Source organism: Lynx canadensis, chromosome B1 (genome assembly GCF_007474595.2).
Source record: "Lynx canadensis isolate LIC74 chromosome B1, mLynCan4.pri.v2, whole genome shotgun sequence".
NCBI classification, from domain to species: domain Eukaryota; kingdom Metazoa; phylum Chordata; class Mammalia; order Carnivora; family Felidae; genus Lynx; species Lynx canadensis.
In genome coordinates, this window is record NC_044306.2 from 105808019 (window position 1) to 105831638 (window position 23620).

At 36.6% G+C, this 23620-nt stretch overlaps 1 protein-coding gene across 1 annotated transcript in view; it reads left to right on the top strand.

Annotated features, from left to right (window-relative positions):
• PRSS12 (serine protease 12) overlaps window positions 1–23620 on the top strand; it is a 77585-nt gene that overhangs the window by 49267 nt on the left and 4698 nt on the right. Inside the window, exons 9-11 of the mRNA XM_030313170.1 lie at window positions 7268–7473; window positions 10439–10517; window positions 11461–11583. Of these exons, the coding sequence (XP_030169030.1) occupies window positions 7268–7473; window positions 10439–10517; window positions 11461–11583 (408 nt within the window). The remainder of the gene's footprint in view (window positions 1–7267; window positions 7474–10438; window positions 10518–11460; window positions 11584–23620) is intronic.

Consider the following 23620-nt stretch of genomic DNA (forward strand, 5'->3'; position numbering starts at 1 on the left):
AAACTTTTAAAAAAATTAAAAAAAAAATACATGAACAAGCTCTTCTTTGACCTTGAGAAATTTTACATAGTTCCTTCTCTTGAAATTGTATTTAAAATTTTCCTCTCCACAGTATCCTAAAGTTGCAATGCTTTAAAAAACACGTGTATATGAGTATATACATATATACATACTTATGCAAATGTGTGTGTGCCTGTGTGTATGTGCATGTGTATTATGTACATGGAGAGAGCAAGAGAAAGAGAGAGAAATTAAATCCTTCTAAAAAGTTCCTCTTTAGAGTTTATGATTTCTAGTATACAACCGATTAAAGACAACACAAACAAAAATTTGGTAAGTAAGTATTAAATATAGGAAATAAAAACTGAAGAAAGGTCCCATTTCTTTTTTTTTTTTTTTTTTTAATTTTTTTTTTCAACGTTTATTTATTTTTGGGACAGAGAGAGACAGAGCATGAACGGGGAAGGGGCAGAGAGAGAGGGAGACACAGAATTGGAAGCAGGCTCCAGGCTCTGAGCCATCAGCCCAGAGCCTGACGCGGGGCTCGAACTCACGGACTGCGAGATCGTGACCTGGCTGAAGTCGGACGCTTAACCGACTGCGCCACCCAGGCGCCCCAGAAAGGTCCCATTTCTAACTTTGATGAGTTGGGTTTATGGTGCTTGGTTAAAGGAGACTTCATTGCTATCATATATTTTGAATTGTTCTTTTGACCACTTCAGAGGCTTTTAAATCTTGGAGTAATGCATTGTGGTAGGATTTGGGATGAGTGAAAAATATGTCTTTTTTTTGTGTAGTAGGAGAGGAAAATTTTGAAGAGAAGTTGATTTTCATTTCAGCCAAACCAGTTTTAGGCGAAAATACACATGTCATTTGAGGATCCAAATACTGATTCCCATAAAGCCATGCATCCTAAGAAAGTCATCTTCTACTCCCAGGAGCACTTACATCCCAGTTTAAAGACTGTCTAATGTATTGAAATTGTCTGCTGTGAATTACTGCCTGGCTGTAGCCTAGTGGGAAGTCCCTTCCCTTTTTTTCTATAGATGACACAGTCCTTAGATGATAAAAAAAAAAAAAAAGTCACAGAAAGTTTTTTTAAATTCTACTACATTGCTGAGAATTTATTTAATCATGCACTTTTATTAGTTAAAATGTTCCCTAACTTCTATTTCTAATGTATCTAAAATGGTGCATTCTTTTAGTCTGTAAGTTGATAAATTTCTAAGAAATCATCCTTCATTTTATTTAATGGGTCTAATTTTATTTTCTATACGTTTATCTCTACCTATCATCTACTTCTATGGTATTTATGATGATTTTTTGTCTGTTCTTTGTGTACTCTTCTGTTTTTTTTATATGCAAGCAACCCAATTTTCTACTTTCATTCTTTCCTTTCTTTAGTGGTTGGACACTCAGCATTCTTATTGTTTTACTGGAAGTTCTGTTTAAATTTTTAGCAAATATGCTGGCATATTTTCTTACCAATTTCAGAAATTATCTGTAAGTTTCCCTTAGCATGCTATTATTTACTTTCTACCTCCACTCATCCTCACTTCCCACACTGATGGGAATCACCTGGGATTTTAATTTCAGAATGCTATTAATTTTTTATTTTCTTTGAATGATGTCTATTTGAATTTCAAAAGGCTTAACATTATACAACCACATTGTCAACAATTATTTCTGTTTTTTTTAAAAAAAGATTAATAAAATAAGCAATATTTGGCAATTCCAACTCAGAAAAAGGAGAGAAAATACAACTATACAAAAATACAAATATACATTAGAGAAAAGAAAAGGAATACGAGCAGATACACATATCTGGTTAAAAAATTTATAGAATACTGTGAACTACTTTTAGCTAATAAACTTGGAAATCTAGATGAAATGATCAATTATGTAGGAAACCACATTTTCAACAAAAATATAATTATGAAAATTGGTAGAAAACCTAAATAGATTAGTGATCACGGAAGCAATGACTCTGATTTTTTTGCTGAGGAGTTTTGACTGATCTTCAATTCAGGTAATTCCCAAGTTATATAAATTGATGCAGAGTGGGAAAAAAGATGGAAATCTTTCCATTCATTTTATGAGACTAATGTAAATTTATTTCATGACTAGATAATCCAAGTATACTCACACACACATCAAGAAAACTATATTCCATCTCATTAATCTACATACAAAAATTCAAACAAAATATTAGCAAATTTAATCCAATGGTGTATTTAAACAGATTTGAAGAAATGGGAGTCTATTGCAAGAATATAAAAATGGTTCAAAGTGAGGCATTCAATTAATGTATTTCAGTGTATTATCTATAAATTAAAACAAATATGATCAACTAATAATGGCAAAACTTTATATGTTAAAAATCACCATTTCTTCCTTATGTCTCTTAGGAAGCTTAGGATAAAATAAAACTACCTTACCTTTATATCACATTCATCAAACAGGAACAAAACAAGCATGCCTGCTATTACTTCAATGACTCAGTATTATCTGAAAGTCCCACTATCATTAAGCATTGAGATACCAGTATTGAAAAGGAAGTCAGAATTGTTACATGAATAATGTGATTGTCCAACTAAAAAACCCAAGAGAACCAATGGGAAAGACACTAGAACTAGTGTTATTTTTTAAAAGGCAATAGTTGCTATAAGCTAAGTAGAAAATAAAAAGAAAAAAAAGATCATTTAGAGGGTACAAAACCCAAAAACCAAACAAAAAACCCAAAAACAACCTAACTAGGAATAATCACAAGAATTGAGACCTATATGAAAAAAAGTAAATCTTTACAAAGGTAGAAAAGTTAATAAGTGATATACAACAATCCTGAATGGGAAGACAGAATAGAGATTAATCTATTCATTAAATGCTGCCCTTATAAAAATCTTTTTATTTTCTTGGTGTGGCTGAGGGTAGGGGTGGGGAGAGGAACTTGACTTCAAAAGTCATCTGGAATCAAATCCATGTGGTACTGGCACAGGAATAGGCAAGAAGTCAACGATACTAACTACAGCAGTGATTATCAACCTCGGGTGTACACTAAGATCACATTGAGAGTTAAAAGAATATTACCCATGACCAGCCCCATTCCCATGGATTTTACTTTAATTGATGTCAGGTGGGGTTCAGGTTTTGCTATAATATAAAAGCTTCCAGGGGCGCCTGGGTGGCTCAGTCGGTTCAGCTTCCGACTTCAGCTCAGGTCACGATCTCACCGTCTGTGAGTTTGATCCCCGCGTCGGGCTCTGTGCTGACAGCTCAGAGCCTGGAGCCTGTTTCAGATTCTGTGTCTCCCTCTCTCTCTCTAACCCTCCCCCGCTCATGCTCTGTCTCTCTCTGTCTCAAAAATAAAAAAATAAAACATTAAAAAAAAAATTAAAAAAAAAAAAAGTTCCAAAGGTAATTTTAATGTGTAGCCAAGATTGGGGATTACTGTATTATAAAGACCAAAAAATGACTTATGTACATGTAAGCATGATAAATGTTAAATTATAAAGACTTTTAGAGGTGCCTGGGTAGCTTAATCGATTAAGTGGCCGGCTTCAGCTCAGGTCATGATCTCATGGCTCATGGGTTCGAGCCCAGTGTCGGACTCTGTGCTGACAGCTCAGAGCCTGGAGGCTGCTTCGGATTCTGTGTCTCCCTCTCTCTCTGCCCCTTCCCTACTCACGCTCTGTCTCTCCGTGTCTCTAAAATATATAAAAACATTTAAAAAACATTTTTTAAAAAGCCTTTCAAATCAGTGGGAAAAGTTATTGGGACAATGACCTTAGGGACAAAAATAAAACTATATCCCATACTAACATTAAGCAGAAATAAATTCCAGATAGATCAGAACTATGATGCACAAAATAAAGCAGAAAAACTTTTCTTTGAATAATCACATTTTAATTATACATATTTCAAATGAATAACTTGCTTCCCAAAGACTTGCCCTGTATTCAGCAATATATATCCAGAACCTTAAAAAATGTTTATACCTGTTGAACAAAAATACTACTTCTGGGAAGAAATCTAAGCTGTCCACAAAAACTTCTGTTTAAGAGTGTGTGTGTGTAAAAGACTCTTAAATAAGGAGAACAAACAGAGGGTTACTGGAGGGGTTGTGGGAGGGGGGATGGGCTAAATGGGTAAGGGGCATTAGGGAATCTACTCCTGAAATCATTGTTGCACTGCATGCTAACTAATTTGATGTAAATTTAAAAAAATGAAATTAAAAAAAAAAAGAAAGAAAACAAACTGATAGTTACCAGAGGGGAGGTGGGTGAAATAGGTGATGGGGATTAAGGAGTGCACTTGGGATAAGCACCAGGTGATGGAACTGAAATCATGATATTGTAGATGTGAAACTAATATAACACTGTATGTTAACTATACTGGAATTTAAAATAAAATTACATTTAGAAAAAAAGAAAGTGTGTGTGTGTATATAATTATAAAAAGTCTTGAATTTTAAAAGTAAATGTGCAGCAGTGGGGAAATAAACTCTAATTTTTCTATGTTAAAGTTTGATGTAGAACTCCTTGAATAGGCATCACCTATAGCTTACGAAAAAATAGATTTCTAAGTCCCACTGGTGATACACTCACTCAGAATCAACCCAAGTGGTCTTTTAAGTACTCTGAAGTTTGAGATCTACTACACTAATGTGTACAATGAATTTTTTTAACCACTAAAAATTACAGTTAGTTTTTTCCCCATAAATATGTACAGGAAGGGAATGTACCCGGATGCTAACAGTGTGTTGTTGGGAATTTTTATATTTTTATTTGTAAATTTGATACAGTGAGCATTTATTACTTCTATAGTTATTAAATAAGTTTTATATTAAAAAAGACTTACTCTAAGAGTACTGTAAGAATCATCTGTTTGGGCATAGGGATCTTTTACAACTTACTACTAGCTGTATCAGTTTTTTTCTTTTTCTTTTCTTTTTTAATTAATTTATTTATTTTGAGAGAAAGCACAAGCAGGGGAGGGGCAGAGAGAGAGGGAGAGAGAGACTCTCAAGCAGGCTTCGCACCCCATGCTGAGCCTGATGTGGGGCTCAATCTCACAACCTTGAGATCATGACCTGAGCCGAAATAAAGAATCAGGTGCTTAACCAACTCAGCCACCCAGGTGCCCTGTGTCAGTTTTGAAGTGAATGTGTTGCCAACCACAAGCATGTGAGGCCAGTTCTCATTGCTGAAAAGGGTCTTTCAAATTAATTTCTCAGATGATTTGTATCAATAAACTTTGCTAAGATTCCTGCATAATTATAAGGAAAGTATAATAATTTTACCTTAGTTAAGTAGAATATGTTTTGATGTCAGAAATCTGGGCCAAATTGTCATTTTTAATGAGTCAGTTTCTTTTAATTTGACACCTGCCTTTTGCCTGTTTTTCTCTTGGGTTGTTAAGGTTTTAAAACTTTTTTTAATGAATTTTGAGAATTCTTTTTATTTTGTATGAGAATCGATTCTATTGGATAGATTCACCAACAAATATATTTGTGAATATGTAATACAATATATGCATCAACTTTTTAATTTATCTTTTAACTTTCCTTAGGGTGCTTTTTAGTAAAGTAGCATTCTTAATTTTTATTGAATATATTAGTCCTTTAATTTAAAGTATACCATCTGTGTCTTGTTTAATAAATCTTTCCCTACTTGAAGTTGTAAGGATAATTCAAAATAAAACTTTGCTTTCGTAATTTTGCCATCTATTTATCAGGAATTGAGTTTTGAATGTGGTGTTAGTTTGAAATATTTCACTTTCAGCTTTTATATTTGGATATTTAAAAAGAAGTACTGTGTAATTAAGAACAAACAACAAAAAAGTAACATACCAAAGTAAATGTTCCTTCTATTTGTGATTCCTGGTTTTCTCTTTCTCCTCTAAAAATCAGATGTTTTTACTTTTAAAGTAGTCTTTAAAATGTTTAGTTCCCTGGGTTATTATCTAACCTCATAATTTTCTTAGCAATTTTAACCAATTTTTAAAACCAATTTTATGTTCTTTAAGAAAATTTTGAGATGATTTTTTTTCCTGCTTAAATTAGAGTTTAAGGGGCACCTGGGTCACTCAGTGGGTTAAGTGTCCAACTCTTGGTTTCAGCCCAGGTCACATTTTATGCAAGATTGAGCCCTGGATCGGGCTCTGTGCTGACAGCGTGGAGCCTGCTTGGGATTCTCTCTCTCCCCTCTCTCTTTGTCCCTCCCCTGCCCATGTGCATGTGTTCAATCTCTCTCTCTCAAATAAATAAACTTTATTATTAAAAAAAAAATGGCCTCATAGTTGTGAGATTGAGCCCCACTTTGGGCTCCGGGCTGGGTGTTGGAGCCTGCTTAAGATTCTCTCTCCGTCTCCTTTAGCCCCTCCCCCCTCATAAAAAATAAAATAAAGGGGTGCCTGGGTGGCTCAGCTGGTTGAGCGTCTTACTCTTGATTTCTGCTCAGGCCATGATCTTACAGGGTTGTGGGATTGAACCCCAATCATGGGATTGAGCATGTAACCTGCTTAAGATTCTCTCTCTCTGCCTCTCTCCCCCATCATGTGCTCTCTCTCTCTCTCTGTCTCAAAAAACAGAGCGTGTAGTCTGCTTAAGATTCTCTCTCTCTCTCTCTCTCTCTCTCTACCTCTCTCCCCCGTCATGCACGTGCTCTCTCTCTCTCTCTCAAAACAGAATAAAAATGAAATAAAAAAATGTTAAGTAGTTGAAATTAGGGGTGACTGGGTGGCTCAGTTGGTTAAGCATCTGACTTTGGCTCAGGTCACGATCTTGTGGTTCCTGAGTTCCAGCCCTGTGTGGGGCTCTGTGCTAACAGCTCAGAGCCTGGAGCCTCCTTCAGATTCTGTGTCTCCCTCTCTCTCTACCCCTTGCCTGCTCACACTCTGTCAATCTCTCTCAAAAATAAAATATTTTTTAAACATTAAGAAATAGTAAAAAATTGAAATTAAAAACAAAAACAAAAACTAGAGTCAAAGACTATCATTAATTTTTGACATGTCATTAAATGTGACTTTCTTAGCAAAACTTAAATTAGAGGCACCCAGGGCAGTAAAGAAACTGTGGGCTAGCAAAACAAAGAAGGTAGAGTTATCTCTTTTAAGCTTGTTTTTGATAGTCATGAAATAAAATTTTTTTTAGCATACATAGATGCTAAGTTTAATATACTAAAATTAATTGAATGAGAGTATATGTTGTGATGTGTTAAAATGTATGAGTGACTGGTTCTCCACATCCTCAAGAACGCTCTGTTTCCAGGGGCCCTGCCAGAGCAAGAACCATGGCTTACTTCGGGGAAGGGAAAGGCCCCATCCATGTGGATAATGTGAAGTGCACAGGAAATGAGCGGTCCCTAGCTGACTGTATCAAACAAGATATTGGAAGACATAACTGCCGCCACAGTGAAGATGCAGGAGTCATTTGTGATTATTTTGGCAAGAAGGCAACAGGTAACAGTAATAGAGGTAAGTCATTTTCCAGGGCCTGTACAAGTCAAAGAGTGTTCTTCACTTGATTAGTATCAGCAGTACTTTGATAACAAAAGTCTGCTTCATAAGACTGTATATAATCCCTGGTTCCTTGTGCTCATATTTAGAGGCAGTGGTTTCCTGACAAACCTGACTGGATGGGGCTTACAGGGAGAGCAGAGCTCAGGGGCAAGAGTGGATTTACAGGATTTGTAATCTCTGGCATCCGGCCCTTTCCACGTTCTCAGCCATTTCTGTACCATTCCTTCTCTGGATGTGATAAAACTGTCAAACTTGTCGGTATCCTTGAAGATTTAGAACTGATAATTACTTCACAAAAACAAGGCCAGAAATGACAATTTAAAGATATGGCATAGAAAGGAACTTCTTCTTCCACTCTCACTAGTATTTTAAACAATAGAGATACATTTAAAAGTAATTGCAAAAAGAAGGTTATCTTTTGTAGATTTTATTCTCTGAAATTAAAAAATGTAAGGGAAATGAGAAATAATCTTTCAGTACAACACAGTAATAGGTGTTTTATACTTAAATAGAAAGGTCATTGAAAGCTGAGTGTAACTTTTATGAAACAAATACTGCTTTAGAATAAAGAAGTAGCTATTTTGTAGAAAACTGGTTACATTTTATGAATAGAACAATGATCTCTTTATGTGTTTTGAAAGCTCAGAGTTTTGATCATTGGATTTTCTGAAAAGTAGGTGTATCTGTATTTAAACATTCTCTTCCTCTAACATCTTTTAATTGCTAAAGACCATGCAAAAATGAACTGGATGTTGTTAATATGATTCTTCACTGTCTGAGGAGCTTTTGAGTATGAAGAGTACTTACAACCTTTTGTGCTTTGTTTTATACACACACACACACACACACACACACACACACACACATAATCAGCTTACTAAATCATATATTTAATATTATTAAATAGTATACTTATATACAAGTATTAATTATAATTTTTTAAAGTGCCTTCAGTAATTTAAACTATAGTTAAAAATTGAATATAATTAATTCTTTGGATTATGTCAAATTTCTTAAGTGGTAGAAAAACATAAAAATTCAATAATTGTAAAATGTTTTTGCTTTGGATTCTCTCTCTCTGCCTCTCCCGCACACTCTTTCTCTCAAAATAAATAAGTAAACTTAAAAAAAATATTTCCTCTTAGACAAGCTGGATTACATAATTTGGTTTGTTAACCCTGATTTTGTATTGAGGCTCAAGACCTAATGACTTCTATAAGGGGACTGAAACTCAAGGCATTGGTTATTGGTCATCTGATGGGATCCTTTTATAAATGAATTTCATTTTGCTTAAAAAAATTTTTTTTCTAGCCGTGGATTTTACGCCTTATTAGATTTTACACTTTTGCAATCTGGTGCTTTGCCCTGGAATGATGTAAACTTTCAGTTTTGCTTGCTCAGTATTACATCATTCTTTATCTTGGCCTTATATACATTGACCTGACTTGGACCATTATTTGAAACTTATGTTTTTCTAATGTCTTATAATTTGCTGTGTCATCTAGAGGATTCATATCCTAAGAGATGAGAATTAAAGTTTGACAGCATGCCTCTGAGATCACTTGGCAAATTAATGATCTTGGTAAACATTGTTGAACCTTTTTCTCCATGAAGAAATAACTAGTGTTGATCCCCTACTGAGCTCACTTCTACCTGGTTATTATGGGGGAATATTAGTGCAGACTAGATTTTCATGCTCTTGGCACAATTCCCCACCTTCTCTTCTTACACAGATAGAAAAAGTGTCAATCTATACTTGGTACACATGTACTTAACCAAAGAAACAAAATACCCCTGTAGAGATTCCCCTCCTTCTAAAATTATTTTTAAAATAGCTATACTTTGGGGCACCTGGGTGGCTCAGTCAGTTGAGCGTCCGACTTCGGTTCAGGTCATGATCTCGCAGTCTGTGAGTTCGAGCCCCACGTTGGGCTCTGTGCTGACAGCTCAGAGCCTGGAGCCTGCTTCAGATTCTGTGTCTCCCTCTCTCTCTGCCCCTTCCCTGCTCATGCTCTGTCTCTCTCTGTCTCAAAAATAAATAAAAACATTAAAAAAAAATTTTTTTAAATAGCTATATTTTATTTACTTTCTTTCATATACCACCTTTTCATATATTTTCGTTCTTAATTCTTTTTTTATGCTCTTGTGAGAGTCTGTTATCTTGGGAAATTTGACTGTATTACCTAAAATGCCACTTAGTTTGTTTAGTAAACCCTTTCCATATAATAATATGCTATATGAGTAAAATATAAATGTAAATATAGATCAGAATCCCATTCTAAGTTACACTTTGTATAAGTGGCCTGGAAAGTGTTGTATGTGAAAAGCAAATTACTTAGACCTGTACTACCTTTGCAATTCTCTTGTTTTGTTTAATGTTCCTGCACTCCGAAACAGTCTCTGTAATCAGCAGAGGGAGGGCTGTAGGCGCCCGTGGGATGACATGCTGGACAGGGTCACAGCTGAATGTGGGAAACCTCATAAAGTTCCTTGTCTGCTTGTGAATTCTTGTTGCCTTGGCTAAATGAGAAGACTTTTCTTTCTTTTTTTTTTTTTTTTTTAATTTTTTAATGTTTGTTTATTTTTGAGAGACAGAGCACAAGCGGGGGAGGGGCAGAGAGACAGGGAGACACAGAATCCAAAGCAACTTGCAGGCTCTGAGATGTCAGCACAGAGCCCAACACGGGGCTCCAACTCATGAACCGTGAGATCATGACCTGAGCCAAAGTTAGTCGCTTAACCAACTGAGCCACCCAGGCACCCCAACTTTTAATTTTTATTATAAGAGAAGGTATCCTATAATTTGAGGAGAAAAGATGTTTTAAAATAGAGAAAGAAACGGCAGGAGATTGTGTCACTTGTGTCTTTGTCCCACTGTCAACAATACAACAGTCTGATTAATAACCTCTGTCTGCTTCAGAATCCCTCTCATCTGTTTGTGGTTTGAGATTACTGCACCGTCGGCAGAAGCGGATCATTGGTGGGAAAAATTCTTTAAGGTAAAAGGTCCTTCAGAGATTTTACATATTACAAAACTATTTATGTACATACAGTGTTACAAATTGGGGTTTTTTCTACTATGATATGAGGGATTTATTTTACTTAATTTCCTAAATTAAATCCAGATTACATGTTTTTTTTTCTTTTAATCTACATTTACTTTATATAGACTGTGTTCTTTTTTTTTTTTTAATTTTTTTTTTCAACGTTTATTTATTTTTGGGACAGAGAGAGACAGAGCATGAATGGGGGAGGGGCAGAGAGAGAGGGAGACACAGAATCGGAGACAGGCTCCAGGCTCTGAGCCATCAGCCCAGAGCCTGACGTGGGGCTCAAACTCACGGACTGCGAGATCGTGACCTGGCTGAAGTCGGACGCTTAACCAACTGCGCCACCCAGGCGCCCCTAGACTGTGTTCTTAGATCACTGCCTCCTGATTTATACAATAGATACGTTGCTGAAAAGTTATATTGTTGAATCTTACTAAGAGGAGGTCTGAAAAATATGTAACTACAAAATTCATTTAATTTAGAATATATTTGTTTTAGACTTGACTCTTTTAAATGTATTTTTTTTTTTATTTGTTGCGTTTACTAATGGAAACCCAGTACTTTGCTTAATGAAATACTTCTTCGGGCTGCTTAGGTGAGGTAGTGAGGAGAGAAAATACACTTCAAGCAATGAAATATAGAGAAGACTGAGTTTTTTCCACGAGTGTCAGAGGTGGGTGGGATGCATACAAATGTCCATAAGCAGATCTTCAGTGTGGTCTGCTCCAGTTTGTAGGGGTACCATTTTCAAAGTAGGGAGAGATCTTACCTGCTAGGGTCCCTTTTATGTGGCTTTCCTCCCACCTGCAAGCCTTCCAAGTCATTGTCTTAATGGATGCTTTTCTTTGCTTTTCTCCCTTATACGGACTCAAGTGGCTTACTTTCTTCTTAGGGGTGGTTGGCCTTGGCAAGTGTCCCTCCGGCTTAAGTCATCCCATGGAGATGGCAGGCTCCTTTGTGGGGCCACACTTTTGAGTAGCTGCTGGGTCCTTACAGCAGCACACTGCTTCAAGAGGTACGTGTCCACCTTTCCAAACAAGTCCGTTGGGTTCTTATTTGACAGTGCTTCCAATTCCTTCTTGCTCCATAGCATACTAGAAACTTGGGGTGACAGAGCCAGGCTACCAATCTTCTTTACCTGTGCCCACGGCACTGTGGAAGTGGGGGAGGTAACAGAAGGAGCAACGAGAGCCCTCTGGAAGCTACTTGCTATGCCAGTGTTAAAGCAAACTCTGTATTTGGGGGAAGAGAAGATGCATTTTGGGAGGGGAGGCAGCTATGTTAGTGCTTCCCTCAAGAACTTATCTGAGGGTGAAATCAGATCCCAGTAGACCTAGAGGAGATCTCAGATGACCCAGTAGTGGATACTAAGAGTAGGGAGTGAAGTTTTTATTGTTTTTTGATCCTTTGGATCTTGGTGTTTTGTGTCTTTTAGATTTCTCTATTTGTACCTTCTAGAAAGTCCGGGTTGCATCCTGATTATTTCCTCATCTCCCAAACATTTTATCACTTCAGTCTGAAGTCTTCCCAGTTGAGAGGGGAGGCCATACAGAGAAAAATGGTGTGCCAGAGTCACACTGCTCATGGTGGCAGTGTCTGCACTAGGACCTGGCTCTCCTTTGTTCTTGTCCTGTGTTCTTTTGTGGGCCTGACTAATGGCCATTTCCTCAGCATGAATTTTGGGATTTAAAAATGTATACCAATCCTTGGCAAAATATTGATAATTAGTGAAGCAAGGTGATTATACAGGAGTTTCACTGTGTTATTCTAATTGTGTATATTTGAAAATGGTCATAATAAAAAGTCTTATATAAAATGTATAACATGTCATTGAAAAATTCTTGCAAGCAAGAATTTGTTTTATATTTTTCCATATGTGATACAAGGCTTCACTATATATGTACAATTTATCCATATAGGTTTTGTTCACTTTAACCACCATGTGAATTTTAACTCCTATTGTAAGGCTAAATCACAATTTATTTAGTCCCCTACTAATGGATAGTTAGTTGGTTTCAATTCTTTCACTATGAAAAAACAATGCTGTAATAGACATCTATTGTATGTCTCATTGCGTACACATATGTGGGAGCATTTTGCTAGAGTATGGGCACAATTCAGTTTTACTCAGCACTATTAATTTATTTTCTAAAGTAATTGCATCCATTTATATCATGGCAGTAGGTAAGTCCATTTCCTCAAGTCCCCACTTCAACTTGATATTATCTATCAACATTTTTAGTTTTTGTCAATCTTAGACTTTTTGGATTTCTTTTCAGTTCCACTTCCCTGATTAGTGTCTTCCTCTTTCATGAATTTCTTTGTTCATATTCTTTGCTTATCTTTCTATTGGATTGTCTTTTTGTAATTGATTTAAAAAATTTGTTCTGTGTACAGAGTCTTTATTGTTATGTGTTACAAATACCTTTTCTCAGTCTGGGGTTATGTCCTGTCCACTTGTTTAAAATCTTTTTCTTATGAAGATATTTTAATATCTTCATTTAATATGTTTAATATGTGTCAATTTTTTAAGTTTGATAAAATTTTTTATATTTATTTAAAATATCCTTTCCTAGGGGCACCTGGGTGGCTCAGTCGTTTAACTGTCTGACTTTGGCTCAGGTCATGATCTCACAGTTTGTGAGTTCGAGCCCCCCCTGTCAGGCTCTGTGCTGACAGCTCGGAGCTCGGAGCTCAGAGCCTGGAGCCTGCTTCCGATTCTGTGTCTCCTTCTCTTTCTGTCCCTCCCCCACTTGTGTTCTGTCTCTATCAAAAATAAATATTAAAAAAAAATTTAAAATATCCTTTCCTAGCCCCACATGATGAAGATTTTATCTTACTTCTTCACTAAGAAAATGTATAATTTTGTTCATGTTTAGGTTTTTAATCTGTTTACTGTTTATTTTTTGTATACTGAGAAAGGAGCCTCATTTTATACTTTCATGGATAGTTAGTTTACCAGCACTTTGTATTGAACATTACATTCTTTTTAAAAAAATTTTAAATATTTTTTTGTATCTAATGATGGAGCTTTATTTTTTCTTCTTTTTTTTAAGTTAAATCTTAGTTATGAACATTACATTCTTTACCCAAAGATTTATGTCAATTATCTTGTATGCTCAGTTCTCATATATCTTTGTTTCTAGGATCTCTATTCATTTCCTTTTATCTATTTTGGTAAATATTTATGAAGTAATCTTCCATTTGTAAAGTGTGCAGAAGACACATATCTATATTTTACATAGCCTTTGTCATTTCTGGGATAATAATTGAGTTTGAGAGTTCACCTATATATCAGTGGGTTTAATACATTCATGTGTTACATCAACGGCACACACAATAAAGATTATATTCATTCATTGACTTAACAAAAATTTAATATTCCCAGGAATATGCTATAGGATATAGTGGAGAGAAGACAGATAAGGATCGTTGCTATGATAAGAATTTTCAGTGTAGCTATAGGAACCCAGAAGAGGGAGATATTGATATTGCTGATAAAATAGTATCAAAAAAAAATTCAGGGCACAATTTTTAAAGTGTGGTCTTTCCACCACAATATTAGATACATTTAGCTTGTTAAAAATTCAGATTCATGGGCCCCTCCTCCAGATCTACTGAATCTTTAGAGCCAAGCCTCAGGAGTTGGCATTTTTATCAAGCATCTCTGATGATCCTTCTCAACACTAAAGGTTAAGACCCACTTGCCTAGTGGATGAAACAGAATATGATCTGGATATGTTTGAAGAATTATGATGAGGAAGAATGTAATAGAGCTCGTAGGATACTTATCCATGTCCTATTCAACATATTAGTCACAAAACTAAAAAAGGACACTGATGGTAAATTAATTATATTTTTGGATGCCAGAAGATTGGGAGAGACACATATTGGAAGATAGGATACATGATGGGAAAAGATCTTGATAGTTTGATCCTAACAAGCAGTGCAGAATAAGAAGGAAGTAAAATGCTGACTTTAGTTCCAGGAAATGTGGCTTAAATGTAGCACACGTGAAAATGACCGCATGGGTTTTAGAGTCCTGCAGCCTTAATACAAGTCAGTGATGTAATGCAGTTGCTCACAAAGTTTATCAGTTTTGAGCAGCACTGAAAGAATATTGTCAAGGCAAAGCAGTGATGAGCCTAGCTCTTCTTACTATGCTCAAGCTATTGTCAGAGACAAAAGCACTGTCACTATCAAACAGAGAGAACTTGGCTCAATTCTGGGGGCCACATCATGAAAAAATGACATGGTACACCAGGGAAGGCAAACAGACAGGGGAGATCGTGTGGAATCAGATTAGATTTGTTACCTGTTGCTTCAGATACTTCAGATGTTAATGGGAGAAAATATAATTTTCATTTTAACCAAAGAGTTGTTTATTTTTTATTTACTTAACACTAGGACAATTCAGAGATGGAATGGGCTGTATGTGGGAGGAAGACTAAGTTCTGTTATGAAGTGTGTCCAAGCACAAGAGGTTGTATTCATGGATTGATAGAGACTGGAGCTGGGTAACCATCTAATGTTGAGAGAATAGTGGTGAAAGAAGCAGGAGACATATTTGAACGATGGGAGTTATTAGTTAAGATAGTGATCTGGAGTTTTGGTAGTGGACTTACAGTAGAGAAGCAGGAAAGACCCAGGGGTCCCTGGGTGGCTTAGTCAGTTAAATGTCCAACTCTTTATTTTATCTCATGTCACAATCTCATGTTTCATGAGATTGAGCCCCACATTGGGCTCTGCACTGACAGCGAAGAGCCTGCTTGGGATTCTCTTACTCTCTCTCTCTCTCTCTCTGTCTGACCCTCCCCTCACTCTCACACACTCTCTCTCAAAAATAAATAAGTAAACTTTAAAGAGAGAGAGGGAGAGAAGCAGGAAAGGTCTGAAATGCCGGAATAGTGAATTTTTGTTTCATTCACTAGGTGGTGGGAAACCACTAAAGGTTTTGAGCCTTGAAATGTGATCTAAGAGGGGTTTTAAGACGAGTCATTGGGAGATATATAGGATTGATCTGAGGATATAAAGCAAAATTATTAATCCAGGAGTCTGTGAATGAGCTTCAAATTAGATGAAAAATCTTTGCACACATGCTACTGGAGTGACTCCAATTGGTCCGTGTTACCAAGTGATTAAGACTCACTATGGTAGGAACTGGAGGGAGACTATTGTAATAGAGATAGAAGATGGAAAAGAAAAGGAGGGAGAGAAGGTAGAGTCATGGTGACAAAAGTCAGTAGAACTTGGTACCGTGTAACAAGAGACTTGGATCTGGCCATTGAGACCAAGGTCACAGTTCTCCAATTTTAACTATTCACTTTTGTGAAAATTATTTTGTCTCTTGGAGCCTCAGTTTTCCCACTCATGAAATGAAGGCAATAATATTCCACAGTGAAGAACAAAGGACCTGCTAAATGTCTGAAAGTATTTTATAAAATGTGAAATTCAAAACAAATGTTGGTTGTTATATGTTAGGGTTCCAAAAAGAGAATCAAAGATTATTATTTTCAACAGTAGAAAATTCTGGGTGATTTTATTCCACTGACCACTGGAGAAGAATAAGGTAGGAAACTACAAGGAACCTGGAGAAGCCTGTCTTAGGGTTTAGAGGTTAGGCAAAATAATTCAGTAGGTTCAGTTTAGATTATCCTGTTTTCTAAATGCTTCATCTTTTAAGTCTCTGCTAAAAGCTACAGACTTCAAGGTTCAAGGCTTAAAGTATTAACTAGGGAAATTACCCAAAAATTCCACTTGAGTTGAACACTTTGATCTGACTTTTGGAAGGTCTTTTTCATTTTCTTTCTTTCTTTCTTTCTTCTTCTTTTTTTTGTTTTTTGTTTTTGTTTTTTTGCTACATGTTTGGGTTTGGGTTTGTTTGTTTACATGTCATTATTTCTCCTCTGGCCTGCTCCTTCTAGATGATTGCTTAAAGTCAGAAATCATCTCCTTTCTGTTTATAAACCTAGTGTCTAATATATTACTTGGCACATAGGATATACTCCTAAATGGTTGTTGCATGATGAAAGTGAGGGCTTAGTTGCCAGATAGTGGATATATTTAAGAAGGTTTGACTCTTTAGAGAATGGTGGTATTTTAAACCTGGATCAACAGATAATTCCTTCCATATGTCATTTCTGAATTTCTTCCCTTTATCTGCACAGAAGATAAAGACAGTTGATTAAAAAGCAGAGGAGCAGATTATGATATGCAGCATTTTGATGTATTTTAGATATAATGCAAGATTCTTTTAATGTGTGTAGGGAGAAAATTATTTTGCAAATGTGTTTTATATCCATCTGCCTTGGTCTGTAACCTTTACCAGATTTCATAGACTTCCTGTTTTGAAGTGCCTAAGGAGCTACAGCTCACATCTTTATTGCAGTAAGCTCATTAAAAGGCATAAGGACAGTTACTAGTGATTAGAATAAGCTCCAAATTTTGTTTCTTTTCTGGGTTCAAGGACTTTGGATTAAAACAACCCTCCTTTAATCATCAGAAACTCTTAAATTTGCAAAAACAGATTTCCTCTGGAATTGCAGAGACTGCAACGTAGAAGCAATATTGTCATGTTCTGAAAGGTTACCTTCCTTTTAGATTTCTTGGGAGTGTAATTTAAGGTCTGCTGGTAGGGGACATTTGTTTTTTTTTTAATGTTTATTTATTTTTGAGAGAGAGCAAGTGAGCGAGCAGGGGGCACAGAGAGAAAGGGAGACACAGAATCCAAAGTAGGCTCCAGGCTCTGAGCTGTCAGCACAGAGCCTGACACAGGACTTGAACTCAAGAACTGTGAGATCATGACCTGAGCTGAAGTCAGATGCTTAACTGACTGAACCACCCAGGCACCCTGGGTATATTTTGGAATGAGCTTTTACTCCTGTTTTTTATTTGTATCTCTACTGCTTTAACTAGTGGACTGCTGCATATTCCATATAATGGGTTCTTGTTCATCAGGCCTTTTTTGGTGCCTAATTCTTGCAGTGATGATATAGGCCGGTGCTCTTGAACACCTATTTCTGAATAAGGCCTAGATTGCTGTTCCCATCTGTGTTATTTTATACTATGGATGACAGCTCTTTATGTTAATTTGTTTTGCCTTTGTAGTCATTCTTTTATATCCTCATATCTGAACAATCTAAGAATGATGGCCTGGGGAGGTTGAGATCACAATGCAGTTACTTCAGATCCACTATGCTGTTACCTTCATTTTATATAGTCTCTTTGCATGATAAGGATACTTTATTGTAAGGATGACAGTTCTAGTAATCAAATTCTAATTCGTTTGTAACTTTCACATGTTGTGATATGTTCTAAACACTTATTTTAATGCCAGCACAAAAACTGAGATAGTTGGTGAATCACCATTTAAAGGTCTTCTATCTCATTCTTCACATTTTTCCCTAGTGTTAATGCAATACAGACGTTGGAATGAATGCAATATCCTGTTGGCATTTTGAAGTGGAAACTTGGGATAAATCAAGGGTTTTTGGAGTTCCTATGATTCTTATATGATATAAATTGCTTGCCTTTGATACTCTAAATTATGAGTATCATGATATGACCCTCTCTCTGTGGTGCTGCAGCAATATAAGTGAGAGAAAAATTCCTGAATATTACACTAATTCCTTCTAGTTGTTTATTCTGGTAACAGACATCATACTGGAGGGAAGAGGACTCTCTTATTTCTGTGATTCTACTGCAAATTTGATTTGATCAAAAATATAGCTTTACCTGATTTTATCTTTCATTTTTTTCCTAGAAACACCATAGCAGCTGGAAATTGTTAAAGATTGTTGCTCTGAAAATCAGAAATGTCTAGGTCTTTGTAATTACAAAGATGAGGCACAGAGATAATGGAGTCACGTTTTAAAGACACAGAGTATCAGATGCTTAGCATATGCTTCATCATGACCTAGTATCTAGTAGAGTTCATTAAGAACATGCTCTTTGGTGGTATACCTAATACTGTCAATCATGCTAAAACCATTTCCTGAATACACACACACACACACACACACACACACACACACAATTTCCTGAATACACACACACACACACACACACACACACACACACACAAACATGACAGTGCAAGGTTCTACGGAGGCTTCTAAGCAACTGTAATCATTTATACAAGTAATTTTAGTCAATCACTTTTTTTATGTTTATTTGAGAGAGCGAGAGAACACATGTGCGCATGTATGTGTGTGCATGCATGCACACACATGCAGGGAAGGGGCAGAGAGAGGGAAAGAGAATCCCAAGCAAGCTCCATGCTGCCAGCACAGAGCTCGACCTGGGGCTTGATCTTATGAACCGTGAGATCACGAACTGAGCCAAAATCAAGAGTCAGATGCTTAACCGACAGCCACCGAGGTGCCCAACTCTTCTATTTTTAATTCCAGTAATTTTTTGTTCTTTATTGTTCAGAATCTCAGAAAAATGAGGACATTGGATCTTACTAAGCCGCTGTGTTTCAGATCCTTTCTTGCTGAAGCCTGTCTGGTAATTTCATCCACTATTTATTTGAGGGGTAGTTGAAGGCATTTCAGCAAAGCAAACAACTGAATGGTGTGTCAGCCGAAACCTGAAATGTTTGGTTTAGAAGCATTTTTGAATACAATAAAGTTTGTCTAAGTAACAAAAGCTGGACTAGTTTTTATGTTAAAAAAAAAAAAAGTTTCCTTTATATGTTTTCTTGAGAAGCCTAGAACTACAGTAAATGTTTTCAAAATCTGCAGTCATATTGGGAACCTCAGCCAAAGTATTATCCCTGAAGTATAAGAGAGGTGACAGTAGAAGACAAATATTTGGTTAGCAAACTAATCCAGTCTTCTGTTGGATGCTCTTCAAATTCCAAGCATGTGATTATGTCTAAAAATAATTGGAGTGAAAGGAGCGTGGGAATCACTGCTTAGGTTTACTGGTCCATTTCCTTAAATCAGGACAAGTTTAAAAGTGTAGGTACCAATAAAGAGATTCATTTGACAAGAATAGTGTTTTTTTTTTCCCCCTTCTAGTCAGGTATATATATTATTTTTATTTTCAGTTTAATATCAACTCCTGATTGGTGAGCATACTAATTTTGGAGTAGATTTAAATCTACTGGCTGAAATCTGCTTGATTGGAGAACACAGAATATGTATGTAACGTGTATGAGTTTTGGGTTTTGATACCTTTATGTAATCTCTTACGATGCTCACTTCACTTGGAGAGATTCTAGACATGCAGGGGCAGGAGTTATCACTATGCCTTTAAGTCTTGGTTGTAGTGGTTCTCAAGCCTGACTGTGAATTGGAATCACCTATCGTTCTACATCAGCCCTATTAATTTAATATTTTCAGAGATTTGTGACCTAGACATTTATATATTAAAAAAAAAATTCTTTTTTATGTTTATTTTTGAGAGAGAGAGAGAGAGAGAGAGAGTGAGTAGGTGAGGGGTAGAGAGAGAGGGAGACACAGAATCCTAAGCAGGCTCCAGCCTCTGAGCTGTCAGTACAGAGTCTGACACAGGCTCGAATTCACAAACTGAGATCATGACCTGAGCTGAAGTTGGACGCTTAACCGACTGAGCCACCCAGGACACCCTAGCCATTTATATATTTAAAAGTGGTACAGGTGCTTCTAGTAAACAGCCAGCATTTAACAAGAACATTAGATATTTGGAGGATTTCAGCAAGTGTAACAGAAACTTTAGTGATGGTGTTGTTATGAGAACTGGTGAGAAGCTGACTCTGATTTCAGTAAGTTAGGGATGACAGTATTATATATGTGCACGTGGATGCCTTTGAAAAGAAGTTATTTGGGGCGCCTGGGTGGCTCAGTCGGTTGAGCGGCCGACTTCGGCTCAGGTCACGATCTCATAGTCCGTGAGTTTGAGCCCCGCGTCGGGCTCTGTGCTGACAGCTCGGAGCCTGGAGCCTGTTTCGGATTCTGTGTCTCCCTCTCTCTGACCCTCCCCCGTTCATGCTCTGTCTCTCTCTGCCTCAAAAATAAATAAACATTAAAAAAAAATTTTTTTTTTGAAAAGAAGTTATTTAACATACACTAAGACTTTTTTGTCTGTGCCAAGCACTTTGCTTAGTGCTGAAGATACGAAAGTGAGTATAGCATGGTCCTTACACTTAAGGAGCCTTTACCTGGGGAGACCTGACATCTTAATTTGTCTTAGAAATTGTTATAAGTGCTCTGACAGTGCTAGTGAGAGTGTCAAAGGCAGGACTGGTCAGTTTTCAGGCAGGGCAGCAAGAGCTTCCTAGGAGGTTCTGGACTTGAGACTTGAGTGATAAAATCAGTTGTCATGTTAAGATGGTAGGTGGGGGATGATACTGCAAATAGTTCGAATAAAGGCAGGTGTGTGGGATACCTCTTCAAGCAGCTAAAATGACAGGGGCATGGAGACCAGGCTGAGGTCAGGTAGGCAAGAGCCATTCTTGGATGAATTTGCGTATCATTTAAGGAATTTGAACTTTATTGTGTAGATAGTGGAGAACTCTTGAAGGGTATATAGAAGAGTAGTTATATTGTCAGATAGAAACCTCACTCTGGCTGCAGTGTGAAGGAGGGACTGAAAAAGTTAAAACCTGAAGTAGCAAGGCCATTGGACAAGACTATTGCAGTAGTCCAGGAATGAAGGGGCACATTAAGGCAAGACTACACAAGACTTTAACACTTGGGTATTTTAAAACGAAATTTCCTTGTTGTAGAAATGTTTCTTTGTTTACTCGCTGAAGACCCAATTTTCAGATAATGTAGAATATATTTATACAGTTAGTTTAGATACAAGGATCATTTTAGTGAAGTGACACAGCTCTTTCAAAGAGCGGAAAATATTGTTGTAGTGACTTTTTTTTTTCAGGTTGAACAGTACTGTAATTATGTGAAAGGATATAAAAAGTTCACGTATGAAGGGAATGTCTCATAATCCAAGCTTAAAATTTATAGACAATGTAATAAACAATGTAAGAGACTGTATTAAAGAGATATAATAAAATAGGATGCCTAGTTTATGCCAAACTATTTCTCTAGACCAGTACTGTCTAGCAGAAATACAATGTGAGCAACAAATGTGACTTTTTCTAGTAGCCACATTAAAAGATAAAAAAATCCAAACAGGTGGAAATAATTTTAATATTTTATTTAACTTGGTATATCCAAAATAGCATTGCAAAATATAATATAAAATCGGGATATTTAATGCTTATTATCTATAGACACAATATATTTAGTATTCTTTTTCATACCAAGTATCCAAAATCCAGTGCATATTTTATACTTTTAGCACATTTTACTTCAGACCAACCACATTTCAAGTACTCCAGTAGCCACATTAGGCTACTGGCTACTGCACTGGACAATGAAGCTCAAGAGAATTTCTTCAATTCCATTCTAAAGATAATATGGAAACATTTCAGCACCACTTTCAAGGATGCATTCACAATTATTCTTTTTAGAAAGGCGTTAAATCACTTGAGGTTTTACCTTAAAACCTGAATACATTAATTAGTCATAGTGAATTTAAAAAAAAGTTTATTTTTGAGAGAGAGCAAGTGAGTGAGTGGGGGAGGGATGGAAAGAGGGGGGACAGAGGATCTGAAGCAGCCTCTGCACTGATAGCAGCAAGCCCGATGTAGGGCTTGAACTCACAAACCATGATATCATGACCTGAGCTGAAGTTGGGTGCTTAACCAACTGAGCCACCCAGGGGCCCCTAGACAAACTGAATTTTTATAATATAGTATCAGTACCCAGAAAGTGGGAGTGAGAAGTAAATCTGATCTTTCTCCATGACTATTACTTTTTACTGTTTTAAGATGTGAAATAATCCCAAACTTTACTTAAATTTTGAAGTGGAACCCACAAGAGGATCTTCTCTGGGAACAATATATAAGAAGCTTTCTGAATTTAAAAGGTCTGTGATGACTTATGGTTGGAAAAGGGGAATCAAGGAAGCACAGGAAATTATTAGTATTATAGATCAAGGATAGGTGGATGTATAAGCTAAATCATCTTTGTAGCACTGTTCAGTTTTTTGGGCTGACATAGTTAAGAAACTTACTCTATATATTGCAAGCCCCACTTAGGGATGTTAGAGTGTTTGAACAACTTAGAACTTCCAGTAATTTTACAGGAGGAAATGGAAGGCTGTATTTAAATAGGCAGTCATTAGAAAACTCAAGTTTTCAATACAGACTTCTGTAAATTCACATTCAAGTACAGGTCTCATATCTAGTGTAAGACTTTCAAGTTTTCATAAAAAGAAAATTAAGGTGAGAGCTGTAAAATGTACGTATTTCTATCTCAACAGTCAGACGCTAGCACAAACCAGGTGCTAAGTTGATGAAACCATAGCTAGAGTTTGGCAGATAAAAGGAATGAGGGACTGAGTTTTTGCAAAGGAGTGATTGTGGAATCCAAGCCTGGTAAGAAGGGAAGTCATAGGCAAAGTGAGATTGAAATGAAAAAACTAGTGGGGTCAAAGGATTGAAGCGTAATGGGGTTGGAGAATGGTAGAGCTATAAAACTGTAAGGATAGGAGGTAGAAAGTAGGAGATGCTTGAAATCAAGACTTCAGAAATGTGTAGTATTTGGTGAATACAAGGTCTAAGTCTCATGACAGGAGCAGGTGGCTGAGATGGAGAATAGGCTCAATGCAAATGAGGAAGTTAAGGAAGTAAATGGACATGGTATTGAAAGTTAAGCCTTTAAGATGTTTTAAGTACTGGTGGGGGTAAGTGAGCAAGGTGCTATATAATCTTAAGTGAGAAAGAGTTAGTAACCTGGAAGTGGGTTGGATCATATTGTGTCTGTAGTTCTCAACTGTGGCTAATTTGCACCATAGGGGACATATGGAGATGTCTGGAGACATTTTTGGTTGTCACAACTGGGGTGTGTGTGTTTATGTGTCTGGATGTGTGTATACCTTCACTACCTTGTGAAGAGAGGCCAGGGATGCTTCTAAACATTCTACAATGCACATAACAGCCTCTCACAACAAAGATTTCTCTGGTTCCAAATGTGAAAACAGTGCTAAGGTTGAGAAACTCT